Here is a 25,649-nt window from a genome sequence, read left to right as displayed (position 1 = left end):
CTACCCAACACAGGGCTCGATCCCAAGAACCATGAGATCTTGACCTGAGCTGAAACCAAGAGTCGGATGCTCGATCGCCCGGGCCACCCCGGTGCCCCAGTCCACCTCCCTCTTAAATCTCACTCCCGCTGGAGAAAACGCTTCACTACAAAAAGCTGCTTTGAATCAATAACCATGTGAAAATGAATTCTAGTTTTATTGACTGCAGTAGTGTCTTAAGACATTTTAAGAATAGTTCACATGTGTGCCAGACATTATTTATTTGGTCTACAGTTAACTGCCACCTGCAGTTTGGGAATTCACAGCTTAGAGGATGTGTGATAGAATAGTTTATAGAGGAAATAAACGTAAAAGAATCAAGGTAGCCAAGAACAGGTAACACTCTGCCGTCTTTTACAGGCCTGTGCGGATCTCTCCCACACATGTACCTGTAGTCTCTTCAGAAAGTTCATACTTTCTAGGCTTGGCCTTTTGGAAATTGATAGACGTTCAGTATATATTTGTTTGCACTGATAAATCTGGCTTTCTGGTGGCATAAAATTCAACGGGGCTCAGCAACCTTGATTTTCTTACGACTTAATACTAAAATTAGATACTGAGCTGTTTCAGGGGCCCCTGTTTTTCTGGAACATGCCAGTTACCTAAGCCATATAAATACAGTTCTTATGTCACTTACATGGTGGAGTGTTGAGAAGTGGAAAATTAACTGTCCCCAAAGGCACAGGGGGCAATGACATATGTATGACAGAGACCATACTTGGAGATCTTTGCACAGATGAGCTCCCCACAGTATTATCAGCTCTTGCTTTATGCAGATTTTTAATAAGCTAGACGAGGAAAACTGTAGCCAAGGATACTCTGTGTAGGGAAAAGGGGAAGCAAGAAGTTGAAAAGCGTTGCAGAGAAAGTATAAGAAGTAGAGAATTTAAAGGCGCGTTTGGTGTAAGAGGATATACCTTTACCTCATCTGACTTGAGGGAATCACTGTATTTCCGATCTGGCATCGATCGCTCATGGTGGAAATCCTCTAGCAGAGTGGCCATGGACAGGTGTCACAGTCTTCCCTGAGGTTTCAGAAGAAAGCGGTTGCATTAGAATTGATCTCGAAGGGGGCACCTGGGTGGCTCAGTCAGTTAAGTGTCTGGCTTCAGCTCAAGGCATATCTCACAGTTTGTGGGTTCGAGCCCCGTGTCAGGCTCCGTGCTGACAGCTAGCTCAGAGCCTGGAGACCATCTTCAGATTCTGTGTCTCCCTTTCTCTGTCCCTCCCTTGCTCACACTCTGTCTCTCAAAAATAAATAAAACATAATTAAAAAAAAAAAAAGAATTGACCTCGAAGGTCTTTTCCAAATCAAAATCCCACTTATCTTGGTACTTAATGATCTTGAATCATCCTCATGAAAATTATGATGTTTTGTATCCTTGGCTTTAAAATATAGAGAAATGTCTAACCACACTGAGATAGCACCAAATGCTGGTCCAAGTGGCAAAATGAACAAATCAAGAGACTATAGATGCCGGTGAGGGTGTGGAGAGACGGGCACCCTCCTACACTGTTGGTGGGAATGTAAACTGGTGCAGCCGCTCTGGAAAACATTGCGGAGGTTCCTCAAAAAACTATCGATAGAACTCCCCTGGGACCCAGCAATAGCCCTGCTAGGGATTTACCCAAAGGATACAGGAGTGCTGATGCATAGGAGCACATGTACCCCAATGTTCATAGCGGCACTTTCTACAATAGCCAAATCATGGAAAGAGCCTAAATGTCCATCAGCTGATGAATGGATCAAAAGATGTGGTTTATCGATACAATGGAGTACTACGTGGCAGTGAGAAAGAATGAAATCTGGCCATTTGTGGCAACATGGATGGACCTTGAGAGTGTCATGCTAAGTGAAATAAGTCAGGCAGAGAAGGACAGATACCATATGTTTGCACTCATAGGTCTAACAGGAGAAACCTAACAGGGGACCATGGAGAGGGGAAGGGGGAAAGAGAGTTGGGGAAGGGGAGGGAGATAAACCATGAGAGACTCTTGAAAACTGAGAACAAACTGAGGGCTGATGGGGAAGAGGGGAGAGGGGAAAATGGGTGATGGGCATATGGAGGAGGGCACTTGTGGGGAAGAGCACTGGCTGTTCCATGGAAACCAACTTGATGATAGATAAACTATTAAAGAAAAAAATATAGAGAAATGTATGAAAGATTTTCATAATTTTGCTTAAAGGTTTAAAATAAAGAGTTTTGATATTTTAAGGTGAAAAAAAAACCCATCAACTCCTAAAACTCGGCTTTCCAGAATGAGCCATTTCCAAGGATTAGCTCAGGTTTTAGCGCCCTTTTGGAAAAGAACTTGTTTCTGGAGGCCCTCTCTTCCTCCTGTGTAGAGGCTTTGCTTCTGTGCAGAGTTATCACAGGAAAGGGCGAGCGAGTCGGGATGGCCGTGGGGTCGAGGGGAAGGGGACGACGGTTAGATGAACCACGACCCGCAGCACCAGTTCCCACCAGCCATGGGATTGCACCGCAACGTTCATGCGCAGCAGGCTCGCCTTCCTCTGTGTCTCTTCTCACCTTTATGTATCAAGTTAGCGCTGCTCTCCACCGAAAAGGGGTTGGCCAGTGGGCACGGAGGCCTCGCCGTTCAGTATGCGGTTTGGGTCACAGACCAATTGCATGGGACTTCCAGCTCCCTGGAGAGAAGGTGGCTGCCTCACTTGTAAGCACTGAGCTTGAGTTCCAGTCAGGAGGGAGAGGGAGGGAAAACGGCAGGGGTGGGTAGCCTTTTGCCACGCTGTAGACTTCTGTTGACTGAAACCAGGTCTAACGGCCACCCAGGCTCTGTACAGGGAGTCTGTTATCGTGGGCACATTTAGTGCGCCCCACAGCAAGTCACAGTTCTGTTGAGAGGGGCAAGGGGGGTATTGACTGGATAATTAATAGTGTCTGCTGGATCTGCAAAGCAAGAAATGCCTGCTATGCCAGGGTGCCCAGCGTCCTGTGGTTCATCCAGATATTCAGTTAACTTATCACGTATATTGGGTACCTGTCAGTTGTCAGTCACTGCTCTCGAAGCCCGTGAAGAAATTTGTAGACCAGAGTTCCTTGCATTCATGGAGCATACGGCTTCATGAGAGAGGAAGGCATTAACAAGATTAGTAAGTATGCACAGGTGCACTAAGGAGAAAAAGGAAGAGAGTGGGGCCACAAAGTTTTGGAGGAGGGTATGAAAAGTAGTGTGGGATGGGAATGCCTTGCCAAAAAGATGATTTAAGTTAAGACCTAAAGAAGTGGGGGGTGGGCGCCTGGGTGGCTCAATTGGTTAAGCGTCCAACTTTGGCTCAGGTCATGATCTCATGGTCCGTGGGTTCAAGCCCCGCATCAGGCTCTGTGCTGACAGCCCCGAGCCTAGAGTGGAGCCTGCTTTTGGTTCTGTGTCTCCTTCTCTCTCTGCCCCGCCCCTGCGTGCGCGCACGCGCTCGCTCTCGCACTCTCTCTCTCAAAATAAAAACATTAAAAAAATACCTAGAGAAGTGGGAAAGCAACCTACAAAGATCTCTGGGGCTGAGGACATTCCAGGTATGGGAAACAGCAAGTGCAAAGGCCCTGAGGGAGATGTATGCTTGATGTATCTGTCAAATAGTGAGGAAGCCAGTGTGGTTGGAGTGGGTGTAAAAAGCGATTTTTATTATAAGGTTGGAGCAGTAATGGAAAGCCAGGTCACGTAGGAACCTGCAGTATGTATTCTGAGTGATCTGGGGATCCTTTTTGGGGTTATAAGTAAAGCTGTGACTTGTTCATTTGTTCTTCCCACTGTTTGAACAGGCTTCTCTGGGAGTTGTGTTGAGAATGGGGTTAGTGGCGGACGCAGTTAGGCCAGTGAGGAAGCTATTTTAATAATCGTGAGAAGATGTAACAAAGCCTGGGCTGGAGTGATGGTGGGAGAGATAGTAAGACATAGACTTGAATTCTAGAAACATTTCAAAATTAGAGCCGATAGATTTGTTCATGAACCAGACAGGAGGAAGTGAGAGAAAGTGAGGAGTCAGGAGTGACTCCCAGGTTTAGGGTCTGGAAGAATGGGGGAACCGTAACAGGAGATGAGGAAGAATGTGGACCAGGCAGGCCTGAGAGATGTGAGGTCTGATTTCCGATGTGCTAGGTGCTCCGTGCTGGTGACTTCCAGCTGGGGCTGTGCAGTAGCCAGTTGGGTGTATGAGTCGGGAGCTCTGGGGGCTGGCATTGGCTCCTCTCTGCCTGATCAGGGGATTGTGACCAGACCCTTGGTTCACCACACCCACCTCTGGCAGCAGCGGCAGGTAAGAGGGGTCGCCTGGGGTCTTCTGACCTGGGGTGACCCAGCTTTACCTCTAGGAGCTGCTGGGGTACCAGCACTGGGCAGGGTGCCCTAAGCCTGCCCCGGAAAAGCTGGTGTGTCTGCCTTTCTTTCCCCCAGGGGACTCTTGTGGTGCAGGCTGGGGTGGCCGGTGGCCTGGCGAAGGACAGACACATGCCTAGTGTACAGCTGGGCATTTCTCTGGTCGAGTCGTGGTCAACCTTCAGGTTGCTAAATCTTGTGCAGAGAGCTATGGGGACCCCACTGCTGCTTTCTCCCCCTTTTCCTAAAGCGCTTTTCTCTCGTGGCATAGGACTCTCCCCTGCTAAGTTGTCTTCATCGGGAGACTTCCGCTGGTGGTTTGCGGACCTTGTGGGAGGCTGAAGTGGACAGTGTCCCGTCCGTGTTTTCCGGGAGATGCTGGCGGCACGCGGTGTGGTTGCTGATGGCCTGGGAGCCAGGCCAGTGGCCCTTTGAAACAACTCAGCTGACAGTGTGTGGCTCCTACTCCAAGCTGGCTTAGTACACGGTGTTCCTCATAGTGTCCAGCCTGCTCAACGGCAGCAGAGGCGCCTGATGAGCAAGAAAGTTGAGTTTTGTTTTACTGAGTGCTGGGAGGTTGGGGGGGAGGGGCGGTGCAGCGCGCTTGCTGGGGGAGGAGCTTATGAAGTCACCCACCCACCCACTTGGGCCTCCTGCACTGCAGGGGTGTGGGGGTGGGGGGAGGCTACTGCGCATGCTGTAGCAGTGCATTTAGCAGCTCTCCACACCCTGTGGGGACAGGGGGGACAAGAGAAGGGACCCCGATAAATATGTTCTTCTGTTTCTTTACCGTGCTAAAGTATTTCTAACATACACTTGCCATCATAGCCTTTGTTAAGTGTGTGATTCGGCAGTGTTGACTGCATTCGCATTGGGCACCTCTTCCTGCCCCCCCTCCTGGGACCTCTGGTCATCTTGTAAAACTAACCCCATTCCCCAGCTTCCTCCCTCCACTGGCTCCTGTCGTCCCTGTAATTAGGACTACTCCAAGCACCTCCTGTTAAGTGGAGCCACTCAGTATTTGGCGGTCCAGGACTGGCTTATTTCACTCAGCATGGAATCCTCCACGTCACCCATGTGGGACCCTCTGTCAGAGCCTCCTTTTCCTTTTTTTTTTTTTTTTTTTTAACATTTATTTATTTTTGAGAGACAGAGAGAGACAGAGCATGAACAGGGGAGGAACAGAGAGAAAGAGATGTAGAATCTGAAGCAAGCTCCAGGCTCTGAGCTGTCAGCACAGAACCCGATGTGGGGCTTGAACCCACGAACTGTGAGATCATGACCTGAGCCAAAGTCACACTTAGCCAACTGAGCCACACAGGTGCCTCTGTCGGAGCCTCCTTCTGGAGGCTGCTATTCTGTCATGGGGGTATGCCGTGCTTTGCTTGTCCGTTCATCAGTCAGGGCACACTTGGGTGGCTTCCACATCTCAGCTGGTGTGCATCATGCTAGGAAGACGGGTGTACGAATAGCTCTTAGAGACCTTGCTTTTAGTTATTTGAGGTTTTTAGTTATTTGAGGTTTATCACCAGAAGCAGGACTGCTGGATTGTATGGTAATTTCGTATTTAACTTTTAGAGAAAACTTCATGCTGTTTTCCACAGCAGCTTTATCATTTTTAATGTTTTCTTATTTATTTTTGAGAGAGAGAGAGACAGACAGACACACAGAGCACAAGCTGGGGAGGGGCAGAGAGGGAGACACAGAATCCGAAGCAGGCTCCATGCGCCATGCTGTCAGCACAGAGCCCGATGGGGGCCTTGAACTCGGAACTGGGAGATCATGACCTGAGCCAAGTCAGCTGCTTAACCAACTGAGCCACCCAGGCGCCCCTATCATTTTACGTTCCCGCAGGGGTGCAGGGTCTCCAACTTCTCCATATCCTCACCCACACTTGTTATTTGGTAGCCATTCTAATGAGTAGGAGATAATATCTTCTTGTAGTTTTATCTACTGTTCCTAATGCTCAGTGATGCTAAGTATCTTTCATGTGCCTGTTGGCCATTTATGTATCTTTTTTGGACGTGGGATCTTTTTGGTTGCTGAATTTTAGGAGTTCTTAAAACATTCTAGATATTAATCCATAATCAGATATATGATCTGCAAATATTTTCTCTCATTCTGTGGGTTGCCTTTTTATTCTGTGGACAGTATTTTTGGATGTACAGATTTTTAAGTCTTCATGAAGTCCAGTTTGTCTTTTTTTCCTCTTTCTGCCTGTTCCTTTGATGTCATATCCAAGGAATCAGTTCCAAATTCCATGTCGTGACTTGGTATATTTTTTGTTTGTTCTTTAGGCTTAAGTCTCCTGCTGCCCCATTTACTTGTTTGTTTCTTTCCCTCTTTCAATAAAGTTATCAGACCAGTAGATCTGGAGCATATTTTGGACTTAGTGAATCTTTATTCATCCATCAGGGAGAGCATTCCAAGGAGAAGACAGGCAGAAGCAAAAGCAGTGGGAAATGGGAGCACACAGCATGGCTGGCCAGACAGAAGGCCCGCGAAGAGGTTGGTGGGTCAGAAATCTGGAGTGTAGATGAGACCACTCGATGGCGAATCTCCTGTGATGTACCAAGCTTACTACCTATTCTCTTGAACGAGGCCCTTAACCTTTCTAGCTTCAGTTTCCCCATCTTATCTATTTAACAAACACGTGTTCCCAAACACTATTCTAAGCACCGTACAAATATTAACTCATTGACTTCTCCCACCAGCCTTAGGAGGCAGATGCCTGAGCAAGAGTATTATCCCCATTTTACAGAAGGGGAAGCTGGTGCCCAGAGAGTTTAAGTCACATGTCAAGGTCACAGAGCCAGTAAGTAGTAGAGCTGGGATTTGAACGCAGGCTCTCTAGTTCCAGAGGTCATGCTTTTAACCCGATGTTTTGCTACTTCTCTGAAATGGGGAGAAGAGTAATTCCTCCCTCTCAAAGTTACCCGGGAGATCTAATGAGATGATTCACGTAAGGACACATCGTGTGTTGCACAGGGCTTTGCAAATACTGTTTATTATTAGTGAAAGATAATTAAGCAATACGTGAAATGGATGCGATGCTCAAGGGTATAGGGAGAAAGGGACGGATCAAGGACCAAGCCTTGGGAAAGGTCTGCAGGGAAGATCAAGAGCTTGGCTTTGGAAAGATGCCAGGCAGCCTCACTGACCCCTGCGGACGGCGTCACAGTCGGTGAAGAGCCCCAGCTCCAGCCTCCCAGTCTCTACCGAAGGCTGTTGTGAAGGGCAGTAATGTGCTCAAGTGGGTAATGTCCATGTGGAGGGGACCAAAGTCACCTCTTTCCTGCAGACAAATCAGGAACTCGGTCGGGGACTGAGAACTTAGGGTCGTTTAGGGTTCTGGCTGTCGTTTTTTTGTCCTTCCGCTCGTGCAGAAAAAAATGCCCATTTTCCCAACCAGACCAGAGCTCAGGTCTGCTTTGCACATGAAGTGAGAGATTTGAACCAGGACATTACTGGGTTTGCGGTGCCCTTGTGGGGACAAGGGTGGAGCGCACCGTGCGGGGTAACAGACTCTGGGCCCACCCGGTGGGCCTCCCTGTGGGGTTGCAGAGGCCACATCGCCATGTTTGGGACAGTTTTCATGTGGGTGCCAGGGGAGGGTGGAGGGAGACCCAGGGGCCTTGTGATCTCTCTCTGGCTCTCAACGAGGTGGGGGCTTGCTGTCTCTCTCACGTACCTTTGTGCACAACAAGGTAGTTATTAGCACCTTCTTCCCAGCTCCCTCCACCCCCCCAGCTGGTAATTGATGTGTCAAAAGTGCTGGGAGGTGCTGAGATGAAGAGGCCCCAAGAGAGCTGCCGAAATAGCAGGACAGTGACTTCGCCAGTGACCTCACTTGGGCTTGTCTGGAGTGGCGTGTAGGAGCACTACCCCCCCCCCCGGGGGGGGGTCTCTTGGGGGGCGGGGCGCTTCTTTGAATATCTTGTGCACCTACCTGGCATCTGATGGGCATTTGATTTTTGTCATTGTTGTTTTTAACTTTTTAAATGTTTATTTCTGAGAGAAAAACAGAGCATGAGTGGGGGAGGGGTAGAGAGAGAGGGAGACACAGAATCCAAGGAAGGCTTCAGGCTCTGAGCTGTCAGTGCAGAGCCTGACGTGGGGCTCGAACTCTCGGACCATGAGATCATAGAACCTGAGCCGAGGTTGGACATTCAACCCCCCAGGCACCCAGCATTGAATTTCTTTAGAAGAGGACATCTAGTGGCCCCAGCATCCGGGCTGCTCAGGCTTTTAAAGATGGTGTCCGTGGAGGTGAGCGTGAGCCACGCCAACTCGGGTATATTGAAGGTCAGATGAGAACCTTTTGCCTTCGGTGGAAAGAAATTACCTTTCTAGCAAAGACTTCTAGGGAGGACAGATGTGTCTTGTCATGTCCAGCAGTCGCTTGTTGGACTGGTGTCAAGAGAACTGCCACCTTCCGATCACCGTGGCCTCCCAGCACCTGCCTGAGCCTGGGCCTGTTGCCTGCAGGCTCTCGGGCTGTCCCTTTGGTGGCCTCATTTATGAGTGTCTGGGGGGGAGGGCAGGGAAGGCCTCCCTCTCTTTGTAGTGGCTTGTGGGCTGGGACACGGATCTCCTGATCCCAGAGAGGCTGCACGCTGGGGGGTGCAAAGCTGTGCGCCGCCGCACGAGAGCCCACGGCACTAGCGGCCAGGAGTCACTTCAGCAACAAGGAAAGGATGAGGTTTTAAGAAGGAGGCTGAAGTAGGCAGGGCCATGCCTAGGAGTCGGCCCAATCCTGAAAAAGGGAAGGTTCCTGGTACTGATGTCCAAAAAGGGGGGGTCCTGCCATTTTGTATGCAGATTGTGGCATATCAGAGTATTAGTTGGGATTCTTTAAATTGCAAGTGACAGAAATCCAGCTCAGTTAGCCTCATGGGAGGAGAAAATGCACCCTAGAGAAGGAGCGGATTCAGAATCCCAGATTACTCAGCCAGGCCAGCCCGCATGGCTGGGCTCACTGCAGTCTCTCTCCCCCTTCCCCTTCCCTCCCTCTCTCTCGCTGTCATTCCTTCAGCTTTCCGTGCCTGGGAGCACTCTCCTCACATGGCCACACAGCCCCTGGCCTGCGTTCCCTCAGCCTCCCGACCTGTGGAAGCGAGTCTGTCCTGGAGCTGTTCCAGCCAGAGTCCTTGGCCATGTGGCCGTGGCCAAAATGTGCAGGAAGGGTCCTCTCCCATACTGAAATCAGGAAACGCTTCAGGTCCTCCCACGAGCATGGGGCCAGGGCCCGCCTGTCCCGCTGTTGCTCTGGGCCCTTCGTTCAAATCAGCAGAAACTCGCTTGGATGGTACCATAACCGTGAGGAGGACCATTTTCTTGTAGATGAGGAACAGAAGTTCCCAGAACGCATGGACCGAATAAGTAGAGGAGCGGGGCTTCAAACCAGGCAATTTGGCTTAGCATCTGTACGCTTGACCCCCAGGCCACATCGTCTTTTTCTGGCAAGTTCAGGGCTACCACAGTCTGAGCAGGAAGGACACCCACTAAAGTTGAGGAAAATCAGTTCAAGGTAAGACCATGAGGTGAGACCATCAATATCCAAACTTGCACTGGGGCGCCTGGGTGGCTCAGTCAGTTAAAAAGTCCGACTTCAACTCAGGTCATGATCTTGCTGTTTGTGAGTTTGAGCCCCGCATCGGGCTCTGTGCTGACAGCTCAGGGCCTGAGTCCTGCTTCTGATTCTGCGCCTCCCTCTCTCTGCCCCTCCCCCGCTTGCGCTCTGCTCTCTCTCTCTCTCTCAAATATAAAAAATAAAACATAAAAAATATTAATATCCAAATTTGCACAATTAAACAAGAAAGATAATCCACCCTTACATCAGAGTAATTCTGTTTTTGCAAATAAAGGTACTTCTATAATTGACTTCTTGGAAATTACCATGCAAACCAGTTTATGGAACACAATAGATAACCTGTCTTAGCATTCTGTAAGGTTGTCTTGTTTTTTAAGCCAAAATGATACCGGTCACTCGCTTGAGTGTCAGGATTTGGCTCTGAATGACCTGAAGCCACTGCTGCTGGCAGTCTGGTCCAGCAGGCCGCCCACTGTCCTTGGGAATGGCTGAGGGAACCGAGGCGGTCCCGAAGGAGGAGTGGCTGTGCCGCACTGAGCCTTCCCTGGGGACCCGAGAGGGAGAGCTCTCGGCCCAGGGTAACTCTGATGGTTTGGTGGGACCCCGGTCACGTGACACCCGAGCTCTCTCTGGGAGGTGCAGCACAGGGCAGGGCGCAGGGGGTGTGGGAGTTCTGGAGCCCCTTTGTGTCTGGCGGCGAAGGGGCCCGCACAGCCGCGGTGTGAGTCATGCGTGCATTTCCTTCCATCAATGGGCCCCGGCTTGTCAGGCCCTGGGTGAAATGGCTGCCTGCCAGGACACTCTCTCTCTGGGTCGTTTAAGGTGCCCCCCTGGGAGGTTTGCTGGGGCTTGTGCCTCCCCACTGCGGGCCTCCCAGCAGAGGCTGGGACTTTGGGTTTCCCTGGTGGGCAGCTCATTGGACCAGCGCCTGCTCTGCCTCCTGGAAAAGGTCGGGCTCTGCAGCCCTGGTTTCTCTGGTCCTCCGGGTCCCTAGGGAGCCAGCCCAGGGCCCCTGGAGGGGCAGGGCCAGCAGTACTTTATGCATTTTCCCCTTGTCTTTTGGATTGGAACTTTTGCATTCTAATTCTCCTCATGGTTCCCTTCATGTTGTTGACGCTCCTATTTGTCCTAACAATAACAAACTTTCAGAAGCTAGTCTTTTGTGTACACATCATGATTGCGTGTACCTACTGTGAGCCCAGCACGTGTCCAGGTGCTGGGGAAACAGCTAGAAGCAAAGTTTCTACTCCCCTGGACTGTTTCTACTCTAACCATGCCTTTAAGAGCTTCTGTTTTGCTTTGTATTTTCATTTCACCCTGTTTTCAAAAGCTCTCAAATTAGCTACAAGATTTATTGTTGATGTTTAACTTTTTAAATTTAAATTAATTTTTTTGGCAGTTGTTATTTAGATTTATCCATATATTTACCAGTTTCTTTCCTAACAGTTGTTTCTTGCGCCCTACCCCTTACTTTTGGGTTTGAGTTCCTTCATGAAATGTGCCTTTAAGTGGATCTTCAGTCAGGGACTGTGAGTAAACATTCAGGTTTTGTTTGCTTTGAAGTAGATTGTGTGCTCTCCCGAATGATAATGTAGAACTTGAAGGCAAGAGTTCTTTTCCTCAGTGCTTTACAGAGATCATTCCATGGTTTTCTGGCCTCTATTTTCTGTTTTCTTCAAAAGAAGAGGCTGCTGTTTATCTAATTGTTACTTCTTTAAACTATTTTTTAATGTTCATTTATTTTTGAGAGGGAGAGTCAGACAGACTGAATGCAAGCGAGAGAGGGCAGAGAGAGAGGGAGACACAGAATCCGAAGCAGCCTCCAAGCTCTGAGCTGACAGCACAAAGCCTGAAGCAGGGCTTAACTTGGGAACAGTGAGATCATGATCCGAGTCAAAGTCGGACACTTTGTGGACTGAGTCCCTAATTGTTACTTCTTTATAGAAAAATCTGCTTTTACTGTTTTCTTATAGTGTTTGACATTTTTCACTGTGAGGTGCCTTGTGTAGACTTTTTCTGATTTACTCTTAGAATTTTATATGCCCTTTCATTTGAGGACTCGTATGTTTCTTTAATTCTAGAAAATGTTCAGCCATATTTTTAAATACTGTGTCAACCTTGATGTGGACAGTGTAGATCCAACCCAATGTAAGTTGGATACTTTTTTCTTTTCTTTTTGAAGAAAAATGTATATTGCTTTATTTTTTTTAAATTTATAGTTTATTGTCAAGTTGGTTTCCATATAACACTCAGTGCTCTTCCCCACAGTGCCCTCCTCCATGTCCATCACCCCCTGTCTTTTCTCCCTCCCGCTTCAGCCCTCAGTTTGTTCTCAGTTTTCAAGAGTCTCTCATGATTTGCCTCCCTCCCTCTCCCTAACTCTCTTCCCCCCTTCCCCTTCCCATGGTCCTCTGTGAGGTTTCTCCTGTTAGACCTATGAGTGCAAACATATGGTATCTGTCCTTCTCTGCCAGACTTATTTTGCTTAGCATGACACCCTAGAGGTCCATGTACGTTGCTACAAATGGCCATATTTCATTCTTTCTCATTGCCATGTAGTATTCCATTGTATATATAAACCACATCTTTTTAAAAAAAAGTGTTTTTAATTTATTATTGAGAGACATAGACAATGTGAGCAGGGGAGGGTCAGAAGGAGAGGGATATACAGAATCTGAAGCAGGCTCCAGGCTCTGAGCTAGCTGTCAGCACAGAGCCCGGTGCAGGGCTTGAACCCACAAACTGTGAGATCATGACCTGAACTGAAGCCAGGTGCTTAACCAACTGAGCCACCCAGGCGCCCCCACATCTTCTTGATCCATTCATCAGTTGACAGACATTTAGGCTCTTTCCATGATTTGGCTGTTGTTGAAAGTGCCGCTATGAACATTGGGGTACATGTGCTCCTATGCATCAGCACTTCTGTATCCCTTGGGTAAATCCCCAGCAGTGCTATTGCTGAGTCATAGGGGAGTTCTATATTTAATTTTTTGAGGAACCTCCACTCTGTTTTCCAGAGCAGCTGTACTAGTTTACATTCCCACCAACAGTGTAGGAGGGTGCCCGTTTCTCCACATCCTTGCCAGCATCTATAGTCTCTTGATCTGTTGAAATAGGCCTGGAGTGCAATGTACTTTCCCCGTAGGACTGTTTTTGCTGCGTCTCAGAGAGTTTGGATTGTTGTATTTTCCTTTTCATTTGTTTCCATATATTTTTAAATTTCTTCTCTAAGTGCCTGATTGGCCCATTCATCTTTAGTAGGGTGTTCTTTAACCTCCATGTCTTTGGAGGTTTTCCAGACTTTTTCCTATGATTTCAAGTTTCATAGCATTGTGATCTGAAAATGTGCATGGTATGATCTTTTATATTTATTGAGGGCTGTTTTATGACCTAGTATGTGATCTATCTTGGAGAATGTGCCATGTGCACATTTTTTCTGTTTATATCTTTTGCTCACTTTTCTGTTTTTTCACCTTTTCTATTTCTTTGGAATTATTTATAAATTAAAATGATTAGTCCTTTCTTTGTGACATAAGTCATAAATGCTTTCTCCCAGTTTGTCCTTTGTCTAATGACTCAAAGTTTGTTTTCTTTACCACCATGTTACCAGTTGTGCAGTTAAGAATAATAAGCTTATGTAGGACCTTTATTTTGAGACATCAATTATAATTCACTTATAAGAGTTAACAAACAGCCAGTTGGTTAAGCATCTGACTTTCACTCAGATCATGATCTCACAGGTTGTGAGTTTGAGTCCCACATCAGGCTCTCTGCTGTCAGCACAGAGCCTGCTTCAGATCCTCTGTCCTCTCTCTGCCCTTCCCCTGCTCATGCTTTCTTTATCTCAAAAATAAATAATAAATATTAAAAAAAAAAGAGAGAGTTGGGGCATGTGGGTGGCTCAGTCAGTTATACGTCTAACTCTTGGTTTTGGCTCAGGTCATGATCTCACAGTTTGTGGGTTCCAGCCCCGTGTCAGGCTCAGTGCTGCTGGTGTGGAGGAGCCTGTTTGGGATTCTGTCTCCACCACTCTCTCAAAAATAAATAAATAAACTTAAAAAAAAAAAGTTAACATCCAGAACTCACAAAATGAAGACAAAACCCCCAAGTAACCTTATAAAGACACAGACATAGAAGGCATACCTATAAAGTATATTCATCACACAAAGCTGGAGTGAGTAACAAATTGTATAACTTAATAAAAATTCAGAATATTTCAACAGCCTGGAAATATGGGCCAAAATGCACAAAATAAAATGTATTAGAAATAATGTGTTGTATTTAGGCTTAAAAACATTAATTCCATAAGTTCAAGATTTGGGATACCTGCCTTCACAGAAATTCATATATATATATGTGTGTGATGATATGGTTGCTGAAAGAAAATGCATTCCTAGAAGGAACAGTAAAGGACATTGTCCCAGTGGTGGAGAAAATTGCTCCCACTTACCAGACCACCTCCAGAATGGTACATTCAGCTTGGGGGACCACAGATCAAGAAGGTCTTAGTCATTTGTGAACAAATCCAAAGCAGGATGTCTGAATTAGTGAAGAGTCCAGAAATTGTATTGGGAACCTGGGAGATGAAATCTGGAGAAGGGAAAGCAAGAAACTTGTGAAGCATTGAAAGGCTGTCAGGTGGAGGAGGGGATTAGAATTATTCAGTGCTGGTGCGCCAGGGTGGCTCCGTCAGGTGGGCGTCCGACTTTGGCTCCGGTCATGATCTCACGGTTTGTGGTTTCGAGACCTGCATTGGGCTTCTGTGCTGACAGCTCAGAGCCTAGAGCCTGCTTCTGATTCTGTGTCCCCCTCTTTCTCTGCCCCCCTCAAATGGATAAGCATTAAAAAAATTTTTTTTAAAAAGAATTATTTGGTGCTGCTCAGGTCTGTGGTTCTGACCCACTGCTGTCAGGCTCACTGTAAAGGGAAGCTTTCTAACCAACACTTAGGACTTCTGGAAGGGGAAGAAAGGCCGCCTCCTAACACACCTGCTCCTTGTGGCCAGAGGGGTTTGGAGAGAGGCGTCTGGTCCTGGTGCTGTGGGGAAGGCTCTGCGCTGCGTGTGGGCAGCGCAGGCACCAGGGTCCTTGTCCTCTGGCTCATGGAGAGAAGTCTTTCTGTCTGGTGTCCTCTGTTTGGAACAAGAGCAGCTGGGGGAAGTGATCTGTGGGACTTTTTTGTCTGGTTGAAGTATATGAAAGCTTTGGAGGAACATGCATCTGTAGGATTTAATGGTAACATGTCAACCTTGAGTTTTAGCTGAGATTTCGAGCCAGTGTCCTCAGAGCAGGGACTGCGCCCTGTAGAGAGTGGCGTCTGCGGACCGAGAGCTCAAACTGCGCCTGCACTGACCTATTTAGAATTAATGCTTGGCTTCTTGGCCTCTGCCACCACATCTCACAAGAGCAGTGATGATGTCTCAGGATGAATTGTACTTGTTGAAACTCTGCTCCAGGAACTCAGAATAGTTTCTTTGATGATCTTTTAAAAAAAATATTTGTTTATTTTGAGAGAGAGAGTGAGCGAGCAAATATGTGTGAACAGGGGAGGGACAGAGCAAGAGGGAGAAGGAATCTTTTTTTTTAATGTGTATTTTTGAGAGTGAGTGAGCATGTACAAGTGGGAGGGGCAGAGAGCAGGGGAAAGAGGATCTGAACTGGGCTCTGAGCTGCCAGCAGAGTCCAGGGTGGGGCTTGAACTCACAAGCCCAGAGATCATGACCTGAGCTGAGCTGGATGCTCAACTGACTGAGCCACCCAGGTGCCCCAGCGAGAGAATCTTAAGCAGGCTCCATGCCCAGCAGGGAGCCCCATGTGGGTCTCGATCCCAGGACAGTGAGATCATGACCTGAGCCTAGATCAAGAGTTAGACACCCAACTGACTGAGCCACCCAGGCACCCCCCTCTCATAATCTTGTAAGACATTAATGGGCACACAAATCAACTGGGATTAGAATGCAGATTCTTTTTTTTAAATTTTTTATAAATGTTTTATTTATTTTTGATACAGAGAGAGACAGAGCATGAGAGGGGGAGGGGCAGAGAAAGAAGGAGACACAGAACAGGAAGCAGGCTCCAGGCTCTGAGCCAGCTGTCAGCACAGAGCCCGACGCGGGGCTCGAACCCACGAACGTGAGATCTGACCTGACCCGAAGTCAGAGGCCCAACTGACTGAGCCCCCCGGGCGCCCCTAGAATGCAGATTCTGATTCGGGAAGCCAGAGGTGTGCCTGAGCCATTGGCTGCTGGGCGATGGTGGTTCAGGGACCTCCCCGAGTTGCAGGGGCCCCAAAGCAGCAGTCCACAGCATGTTCCCCACAGACCATTTGTAACAGAATCATCTGCCCCTGATTGTTTAAAATGCAGACTTCTGGGCTGGCCCACGGATCTCTGGGAGCAGCCTGTCTAGGCGGGGGCCTGAGAATCCGCTCTCAGGCTGGCGCTGCAGGTGCTTCCTAGGTACATTTCAGGATTTGACCCACTGGCCTTGGGAGAAAATGAACAGGATGGTTTAGTTTGGACGAGCACCTTGTTCAAGGAGGCGGACACACAGAGCCACATGCAGAGTCAGCTGCAGAAAGCAGGCCAGTGGGAAGACTGGCTGAGAGTCTCAGGACGGGCAGGAGACCCGGGGCCCCTGCTGCTCTTCCCTCTAGCACATGGGACACGATTTGACGAGTCTTTCCCCGTCCTCTGGTCCCCCCTTCTTTTTCTAGTCATCCGGCATGCTCTGCCCACCGCACGCCGAGGTGCCCTGACCATGAGCCTCAACTCCTCCCTCGGCCACAGGAAGGAGCTGAGTAACCTCACGGAGGAGGAGGGTGGCGAAGAGGGCGTCCTCGTCACTGACTTCATTGCCATCATCGTCATCGCCGTCTTCGTCTGCCTGGGCAACCTGGTCATCGTGGTCACCTTGTACAAGAAGTCCTACCTCCTCACCCTCAGCAACAAGTTCGTCTTCAGCCTGACCCTGTCCAATTTCCTGCTGTCTGTGCTGGTGCTGCCGTTTGTGGCCACCAGCTCTGTTCGCAGGGAATGGATCTTCGGCGTGGTCTGGTGCAACTTCTCGGCCCTTCTGTACCTGCTGATCAGCTCGGCCAGCATGCTCACGCTCGGGGTCATAGCTGTCGACCGGTAAGCTTGCCTGTGCAGTCGGGGGTCCTGAGACATCATCTTGTTTTAGCTCCTTGGGACCGTGTCAGGGGCCTCTGCTAAGGAGGAGGAGAAAGCAGAGCTCTGCCTCATCTTCCATCCCTCCAACCAGAGCGGCTCAGATTTGCTCTGATCTACACCGCCGCATGTAGCTTTAGTCTTTAAAAGAAGTTCTGCCGCTTAAAGAGAATGTTCTCAAAATCCCTGCCTCATGTGTTAAGGATGGCTGCAAAAAAAGAAGCTGGGGAGAGGGATGAGTCAGAGACACTGGTGTCCCAGAGGGCTGCCTGCCATCCGCTGCTTTGGTCGCGCCCCTGGATTCATCTTGCTTATTGGGATTTTGCGGATGGTGACTTGGTTCAGCCCAGGCTAGCGTGTGACTTCAGAGAGAGAGTATATTCAGCTTGTAGGACTGGGCGGGAAGCTAGCAGTGGAGTCCGAGGAACAGAGGAGGCCAGCCTGGGTTCTAGTCACCTGGTGACGCGGTTCCTGGGCTCCCTCAGGCCATCTGTGTTTTAGCTGGCGAGTGGTAGCTGGCGGTCCATCCTGAGCTCAGGCCTCCTTGCTGCCCAAGGCCGAAGCTGTCGGCTCTCTGTGGCTGTGGGGAATGTAAAACAAAGGAAGCAGTTGGTCAGAACTAATCAGTTGGCCTCTCTGAATATCTTTTTTTCTCCAGTAATGAAAATGTTACAGAAAATAACATTTTAAAAGAATAATGTAAGAGATACCCACGATCTCACCACTGTTTCATTTTTAGTGTATTTGCCTCTAGTAATTTTTGGTTGCATACAGTACATTTTTGAAACAGGCTCTCTGGCCCATATGGTTTTTGTCACCTGCTTTTATTTCTTCCCACCTGCGGTTGTCACATGTCCTTTAAGAACATGATTTTTAATGGTTCTAGGGTATTCCATCCTGTGGATGTACTGTAATTTATTTCTCAGTCCCTTCATAGCTTCATTTTTTTAATGAACACATGTGTTGTGGAATTGTGGCTTTGGTAAGAATAAATCCACACTCGAGATTCTCCGTGTGCAAAAGGCAGGTTGTTTTCTCGAAGATAATACAGACTTTTACATGGGATCTCCCTGTTGTTCCAGTTTCTATTTATTTTTAAATTGTTGATTTTTTAAAATATTTATTTTTGAGAGAGAGAAAACAAGAGAGAAAAATTTTAGCAGGCTCTGTGCAGGCAGCATGGAGCCCGATTTGACACTTGAACTCACGAACTGTGAGATCATGACCTGAGCTGAAATCAAGAGTTTTAACTGACTGAGGCACCCAGGTGCCCTCCCAGATTCTTGATCTTTGAATATCCCTCCCTGGGCCCTGGGTCCTGTGGGACATGGGGTGAGGGCAAACCGCTAGAGGAGAGCTGAGGATTTTTTTTTTAAGTTTATTTATTTTGAGGGAGGGATGGAGGAAGGGAGGGAGAGAGAGAGAGAGAGGAGAGGAGGAGCAGAGAGAGAGGGAGAGAGAATCCCAAGTAGGCGTGGAGAGCCCAAGGTGGGGCTGGATCTCAGGAACCATGGGAGCCAAGAGCTGAACGCGTCACTCACCTGACTGAGCCCCCCGGGAAGCTGGTGTGTCAGTGCCTGTGTCAGAGCTGTCTGTAGACGAATGCTCGGGAAATCGTGCCAGCTGGGCAGGGGCGGCTGGGGAGCACTGTCAGTTGCTCGCTGGGATTTAGGGTTCCCAGCAAGCATGACCGATCCTCCCCTCAGCCGTCAGACTGCACCATCCCAGAGAGGCGTGACCTCTGTCGGCGCCTTGTTCTCAGGCGGTAAGGCTGTAGGAAGCGCTCTGTGCCGGGTCCTCAGGGCGGCTGGACACCAGTGGGAACAGCACACAGACCTTGCCCACGTTCACAGGTGGGTGGCGGAGGCCAGCCTGCGAGAGCAGGTGTGGACACAAAGCAGAGGGAACCAGTGTTCATCTGTTCCTGTCTGGGGTGGTGGAACCGGGAGGGCTCCCAGGAAGAGGTGCCACTTGAGCTGGGCCTTAACTGCAAATAGGATGGCGCAGACCTATAAGTGTTGGGAAAGACCCTTCGACTGAAGGAACAGCCTCCGTTTACCAGCTTCATAAACAGCACCGGATGGGCGGTGCGGGGAGCACATGACTCAGTAAGATGAACAGACGCGCCGAGGAATTCACAGCGGTGGGGAGGGGACGCACGACGTGTTGGGACCGCGGAGTTTGCGTGGCCCTGCACGTCCGCGGTAGTGTGGCCGCCAGCAGGGAGCAGCAGCCTGGGCGGTGCAGGCGGCCCATGCAGCTGGGGACGGGGTTGGGGTGGCTGGAAACTCTGACACACAACACATGGCACCGTGCTCACCCGCTGGCCCTGCGCCTCCCCGTGACAGAGCCGGTCCAGAAGGAACGGTTACCTCCTCACCAGGAGGTGGGGCCAGCCAGGGCCGTGGAGGTCCGATGGTTACAGCTTCATGGCAGGAGCAATTTACTTTTTATTACTGGCCACTCATGTGGCTTAAAGATACAAATTGGAACAATTGATCCTATGCCCGCCTTTTTTATGTTTATTTTTGAGAGAGCGCAAGAGAGCATGAGCAGGGGAGGGTCAGAGAGAGAGAGAGGGAGACACAGAATGGGAAGCAGTCTCCAGGCTCTGAGCTGTCAGCACAGAGCCCGATACGGGGCTCGAACTCACTACTCACTAACCCATTAGATCATGGTGTGAGTCAAAGTCAGATGCTTAACTGGTGAGCCACCCAGGCGCCCCGATCCTGTGCCCTTCTAAATGACATATTTATATATTCTTTCTGCTTGCTTCATTTTGGTACATTAATTTTACACCATCTCAATAATTTTGGAGGTCACATATTTGCCCTAGTTTGTTGGAAATCTAAAGATGCAACTCTGTGTGTGTGTGTGTGTGTGTGTGTGTGTGTGAGAGAGAGAGAGAGAGAGAGACAGACAGACAGAGACAGGGAGGGAGTGATGGACAGATGTGGAGGGTTAGGGAGGGAAGGTTAGGGAGGGAGAGAGAGAAGAAAACAGTAGTAAAACAGGAAGGAAGAAGAACAGAGAACAGGATTAGAGGAGAGAGCTGGGAACATCTCTAAGAAAGTGGAAATGGAGACCCCCCCAGCCCCCCCACCCCGGGGCAGTGGCCATGACCTTGGCTGAAAGGGGCTGCTTGCTGTGCTATGTTGCTAATACACTCTCCTCCTGGGGAATCCTTGCAACACTCAGCTGGCCCCCATTCTGCAGGTGAGTGAAGTGAGGCTTTGTGAACCCGCCCAAGCCCACGTGGCTGGCAGGCAGCTCGTCGGGTTCTCTGGTGGTGAAGGCTGGACTTGGTCACAGCAGACTCCAGAGTGGGCCACTGGTCAGGTCCAGCAAGCGGTGAGGTCAGCTCCGGGTTTCTCAGCCGGGCACCGCTGACGTTTTGGGCTGGGTAACACTTTGCCGGGATGGGGGGTGAGATTTGCCCCAGGCAGCATCCCTGGCCTCTATGCGCTAGATGCCGGTGCCTCCGCCCCAGTCATGACCATCCAGCATGTCTCCAGACATTGCCACACGTCCCCAGGGGGACACGTTGTCTCCACTGAGAACCCCAGCTAAAGAACTCCACCAAACTAAGTTGGCAGGGGAGCCTTGTAGCCTCGTGAACAGAGAGCAGAACAGACCGCGTAAAAAGAGTAGCTGACTGGAGAGAGATTGGGTGGAAATGTCTGTATCCTGAACCTGCCACGTGGGGGATGTCATGGGACCTGGGAAGAATTGTGCCACGAGTAAGTGTGTGACGTGGTCACCTCTGGCCTAGCCTGGCAGCTCATTGGGTTTTCATGGCACACGGGGGCTCTGAAAACAGGGTTCAGTGAGGGAAAGAGGCTAGCTCTGGGGGGAGGTAATGGTGCAGAGAGTCACCAGTGTCACCGGAGAGTGTTCCATCCGCGGTATCGTGCTCTCCCCTAGGTGGCTGAGTCGGCGACAGCTCTGTCACGTGCGGTGGGGGTGCCTTAGTGACACGGAGTCGTTATCTTAGGGGCCGGTCCCGTAGCAGGTCAGCTGAGCGTCAGCTCCGTGGGTGCATGATGAGTGTCATTAAGAGCCTCTTGTGGGCCCAGGGGTAGTGGTCGCGCTCGTGTCTGAAAATGAGCTGCTGGAGAAAAGACTGAGGTTCAGGAGCTCATTAAGAGCACGGAAGGTGAAAGAAACTCCTCCTTCCGGGCCGCTAACAACATGCGGGGACACAGGGAGCTGCTCTCGTTCGGTGTTTTCCTTTGAACCTGCCACAGGCTTCAGTGAGGCTCAGTTTAAAAAGTGAAGTTTCAAGTCTAAACAATCTGTGTTTTTTCATGGGCAGATGGGGGATGTTCTGTATCTTGATAGAGCCGTAGATTTGTGCATTTCATCGTACATAAGTTTTACCAAAAATCCAAACAAACCCTAAAATCTGAGTAGCCCTTGGAGGGTGTGGATTTAAACGGGCAGCACTCTGGCCTGTGGGGCCCCTTCTGGGAGAGGTCACGTCACGTCCCACTAGAATTGCTCCTGGCCAGAACCTTAGTCAGTGGGTGAAACAAATACCATTTATTATAGTAGAAGAGGAGTCTTGCCATAAAATAATAACAACAACCGGGTGTTGAGAATAGCCAGACGGATTATGTGTGGAAGACGGCTTATTGTAATTACTTTTACGACTGTCAGAACGGGTAGGGCTGGTCAAAGGAGTGTAGGGGGCGGGGAGCAGCTAACATTCCCCATCCTGGCTTCCCTGAGCTGTCGCTCCAAAGTGTCTTGAGGTCAGAGAGCCTGCACACGGTTTAAAAGGACAGAGAAAAAAATGGAAATCTTTGCCTTGCTTCTTTTTAAACATGAAGGAAACCTCCCAGGCAGCCCTCAGTCCTGCCCTAGCAGACCCCCTCACATTTCACTTGCTGGGATGATGTCGCACAGGTCAGCGTCTCGGCCTTTACTTGGCAAGAAGTAGGAGACCACCAGGATGGCCTGATTCATCTCTCGCGACTCAGAAGGGCCCAGTGTCCCCTTTTTGTCGTGGCAGCTGGGAGCACACGAACGGTCTGGGTTCCCGTTTTCAGGAAGGAAGGGGGATAGCTCTGCCCCCGCCATGTGAAGGGCAGGCAGGAGCCCGGTCTTTCCCTCAGTGTGGCCCCTGAGTTCTTGGGGCAGACCTGTGGCAGGGCTCCTGTGATTCCCATGTTACAGACAGAGGCCACCCAAGGTCACACAGCTAGTAGATGGCAGAGCCATCACATGGACCTGGGAGTCCCAGCTCCCTGGGCATGCTCCTTTCTCTGGGCTGCTTGGATATTGCAAGATGCAAACCCAGGAGACACTGTTTTGTCGGAGGCCACATGCAGTGATAGCCGTGACCCATCCCAGGATCCCCACGAGATCCTCTTTCCAGATCCTGTACCTGGACGGCACCCAGCCCAGTATCAGCAGCCCCCTGCTTACCTCTGGTTAGGAAGGTAACCCCTTCAGGGGCGCCTGGCTGGCCCAGTCCGGGGAGCACACAACTCTTGATCTCAGGGTCAGGAGTTCAAGTCCCATGTTGGGTGTAGAGATTATTTAAAAATAAAATTTTTTTTTTTTTTTTTTAAAGGAGAGGTGCCTGGGTGGCTCAGTTAAGCATCCAACTTCAGCTCAGGTCATAATCTCCTGGTTCATGGGTTCAAGCCTTGCCTGCTTCAGATTCTGTGTCTCCCTCTCTCTTTGCTCTTCCCCCACTCACATTGTTTCTCAAATATAAATAAACATATAAAAAAAAACTTAAACAAAAGGAAAGACCTTCACAAAGGGTATAGATGGGGGAAACAGCCCCTCCAAGACAGTTGGCAAGTGGCATGTGGCCATCAGGCTGGGCCCCTGTCCCTGCACTGCTGGTGCCTAGGGGTGACTCAGGACAGGAGACCTGACCCTTGGCTCAGGTCGTTTCCTACCATCCTGTCTGTACCAGGCAGCATCAGCATGGCCACCCCTGTCTTTTCCACAGGCCACCCTCCTGGGGAAAGCCTGGTATTCATTAAACAGCATTTTCTTTGGATAAATGTCTGGGTGGGGAGGGTGTGGTCTACTTTCAACCCCGTGAGCTAAACCCGCCCACACTTTCCAGTTCCAGGGTCAAGCCTGTAGACTGAGCACGCTCTGGCCCCCAGCATCTCACCTCCCTGGGGTGGGTGTTGGCTCACGTTTCCAGGCCTCGCCAGAGCTGCCTTCCTCCTCAGTGACTCCCCGGCTGGTGCCTCTGAGCTCTTAAGACTGGGTTTAGGTGCCGTCTCCCGCAGTATGCCTGCGCTGACCCGCCGTCTGGACCAGGTGCCCTGCCAGTCCGAATCTGGGGCCCTCCAGGCCTCCCCCCTCCATACAGGGCGGGGGATGGAAGCCACCCCTGTTCGCAAACCAGAACAAGCTGGTTGGTGAAGAGTTGCTGGCTTGTTGCTGGGGACTGCGAAGCCACACTGTCCGGGTTTATATCTTGTTTCTTCCCCTTATCCTGGGCAGGCTTCTTATTCTCCCTTTGCTTTCATGCCCTCATCTGTAAGGTGTGGGTAATGATAATACCCTCCGCTTCAAGCAGTCGTTGTGAGCATTACATGTAGCTCTCACCACCCCAGACGCATACTCTGCTTCTGTGTCTGTCTCCCCCCACGTCTTCTCGCTGCCTTTCCGGGACGTAGCGCAGGGCTTCCCACAGCAGGCCTTCAGGAGATGTTTATTGATTGAATGAACCGCACAGTCTTTGATATTATTCTGGCTTTTTAATGACCCTCTGAAAATTAACCTAAGCTGATTGATGGCAGCACAGAAGTGATCTGGCATCATGCATGGTCCCTTAGAGCCTCGTAGATGCCTCAAGATGGCCCACAGCCCCAAATACAGTCCTGGCATCGTGACTTGGAAACAGGGCCGCCTGAGCCTGGGTTCATCCTGGCATCCAGCTCCTGACTGATGAAGGGTCCTACAAAGCGGGGTGACATGGCCCAGTCTGTGACTTGTCTGGGAAAAGTTGGGAGAAGGGGCCATCTTAGGAGGCCCGTGGCTGGGTTGGATGGAGAAATTCAACACAGCTCGCTACCCGGAGAGCTCGGGGGGCCCATTCTGGTGCATTTTCTCCATTTTGACCCCTCTCTCTCACCCCGTCCGTGCTTGCTCTAGCTACTATGCTGTCCTGTACCCCATGGTGTACCCCACGAAGATCACGGGGAACCGAGCCGTGATGGCGCTTGTCTACATATGGCTTCACTCCCTCATCGGCTGCCTGCCGCCTCTCTTTGGTTGGTCATCGGTGGAATTTGACGAGTTCAAGTGGATGTGTGTGGCAGCGTGGCACCGGGAGCCTGGCTACACCGCCTTCTGGCAGATCTGGTGTGCCCTCTTCCCCTTTCTGGTCATGCTGGTGTGCTACGGCTTCATCTTCCGCGTGGCCAGGGTCAAGGCGCGCAAGGTGCACTGCGGCACCGTTGTCACCGTGGAGGAGGACCCCCAGAGGAATGGGAGGAAGAACTCCAGCACCTCCACCTCCTCGTCCGGCAGTAGGAGGAACGCCTTTCAGGGCGTTGTCTATTCGGCCAACCAGTGCAAAGCCCTCATCACCATCCTGGTGGTCATCGGTGCCTTCATGGTCACCTGGGGCCCCTACATGGTTGTCATCACCTCTGAGGCCCTCTGGGGAAAGAACTGCGTCTCCCCGACCCTGGAGACCTGGGCCACGTGGCTGTCCTTCACCAGCGCCGTCTGCCACCCACTGATCTATGGCCTCTGGAACAAGACGGTTCGCAAGGAGCTGCTGGGCATGTGCTTCGGGGACCGGTATTACCGGGAGCCGTTCGTGCAGCGGCAGAGGACTTCCAGGCTCTTCAGCATTTCCAACAGGATCACAGGTAACCTGGGAACTTGCCGGGAGAGGGACACCCCCTCGGGCGGGAGGCGCTCCTCTGTGTTGACGGGTGAGCTCTCAGACGCACAGCAGCCTCAAGGCCCCAGGCGTGGGTGTGCATCAGGGAAGGGACATCCCAGTGCATCCCCTGTGGTTCCCAGGCAGCTTTTGGCAGGGGACACCGAGTTCAGAAATCTGTTTTCTGTTCCCCCAGCCATAGCCCACTGGCCTTTCTGAAACAGACAAAAGAACCCAAGCGTTAGACCAGGCTGCACGCCCCTGCTGGCGGTCCTTTGCTGTCGCTGGTTCCGTAGAGCAGAGCCCACCTTCAGGGACTCCTGCCCCTCCTCAGCTCCTCCTCAGGCCTTTCTCACTGGTCAGTGGTATCCTCATGTTGGCGCCAGTAGTTCACATGTGTCAGCGCCAACCCCCAGACCTCCGCCCCGCCACCTTGAAATGTCACTGTCCCCTGTGTGTAAAGCTGCTTTTTCCCTCCGGTGATGGATCTGGGAGCTAACAAGTTCCTGGAGATGATCCTCTCCCCTTTGGTGAGGCCCGGAGGAATTACTCTAGGCAGGCATAGATTTTTTTTTAACCCTTTTTATTTTGAAATAACTTTAGACCTGGAGGAGAGGGGGGAAGAGAGTACAGAGAATTCCCAC

The 25,649-nt window shown here is 50.3% G+C and overlaps 1 protein-coding gene across 3 annotated transcripts in view; it reads left to right on the top strand.

The window, feature by feature from the left end:
- The window catches only part of GPR161 (G protein-coupled receptor 161), a 50,287-nt gene that overhangs the window by 12,047 nt on the left and 12,591 nt on the right, over positions 1–25,649 (top strand). For all 3 annotated transcript variants that reach the window (XM_029934979.1, XM_029934980.1, XM_029934978.1), the window contains exons 4-5: positions 16,682–17,099; positions 24,267–24,991. In XM_029934979.1, the coding sequence (XP_029790839.1) occupies positions 16,682–17,099; positions 24,267–24,991 (1,143 nt within the window). The remainder of the gene's footprint in view (positions 1–16,681; positions 17,100–24,266; positions 24,992–25,649) is intronic.

Source organism: Suricata suricatta, chromosome 3, assembly GCF_006229205.1.
Source record: "Suricata suricatta isolate VVHF042 chromosome 3, meerkat_22Aug2017_6uvM2_HiC, whole genome shotgun sequence".
NCBI lineage: Eukaryota > Metazoa > Chordata > Mammalia > Carnivora > Herpestidae > Suricata > Suricata suricatta.
The sequence above is the reverse complement of the archived record's forward strand: the minus strand, read 5'-3'. Positions and strand labels throughout refer to the sequence as shown.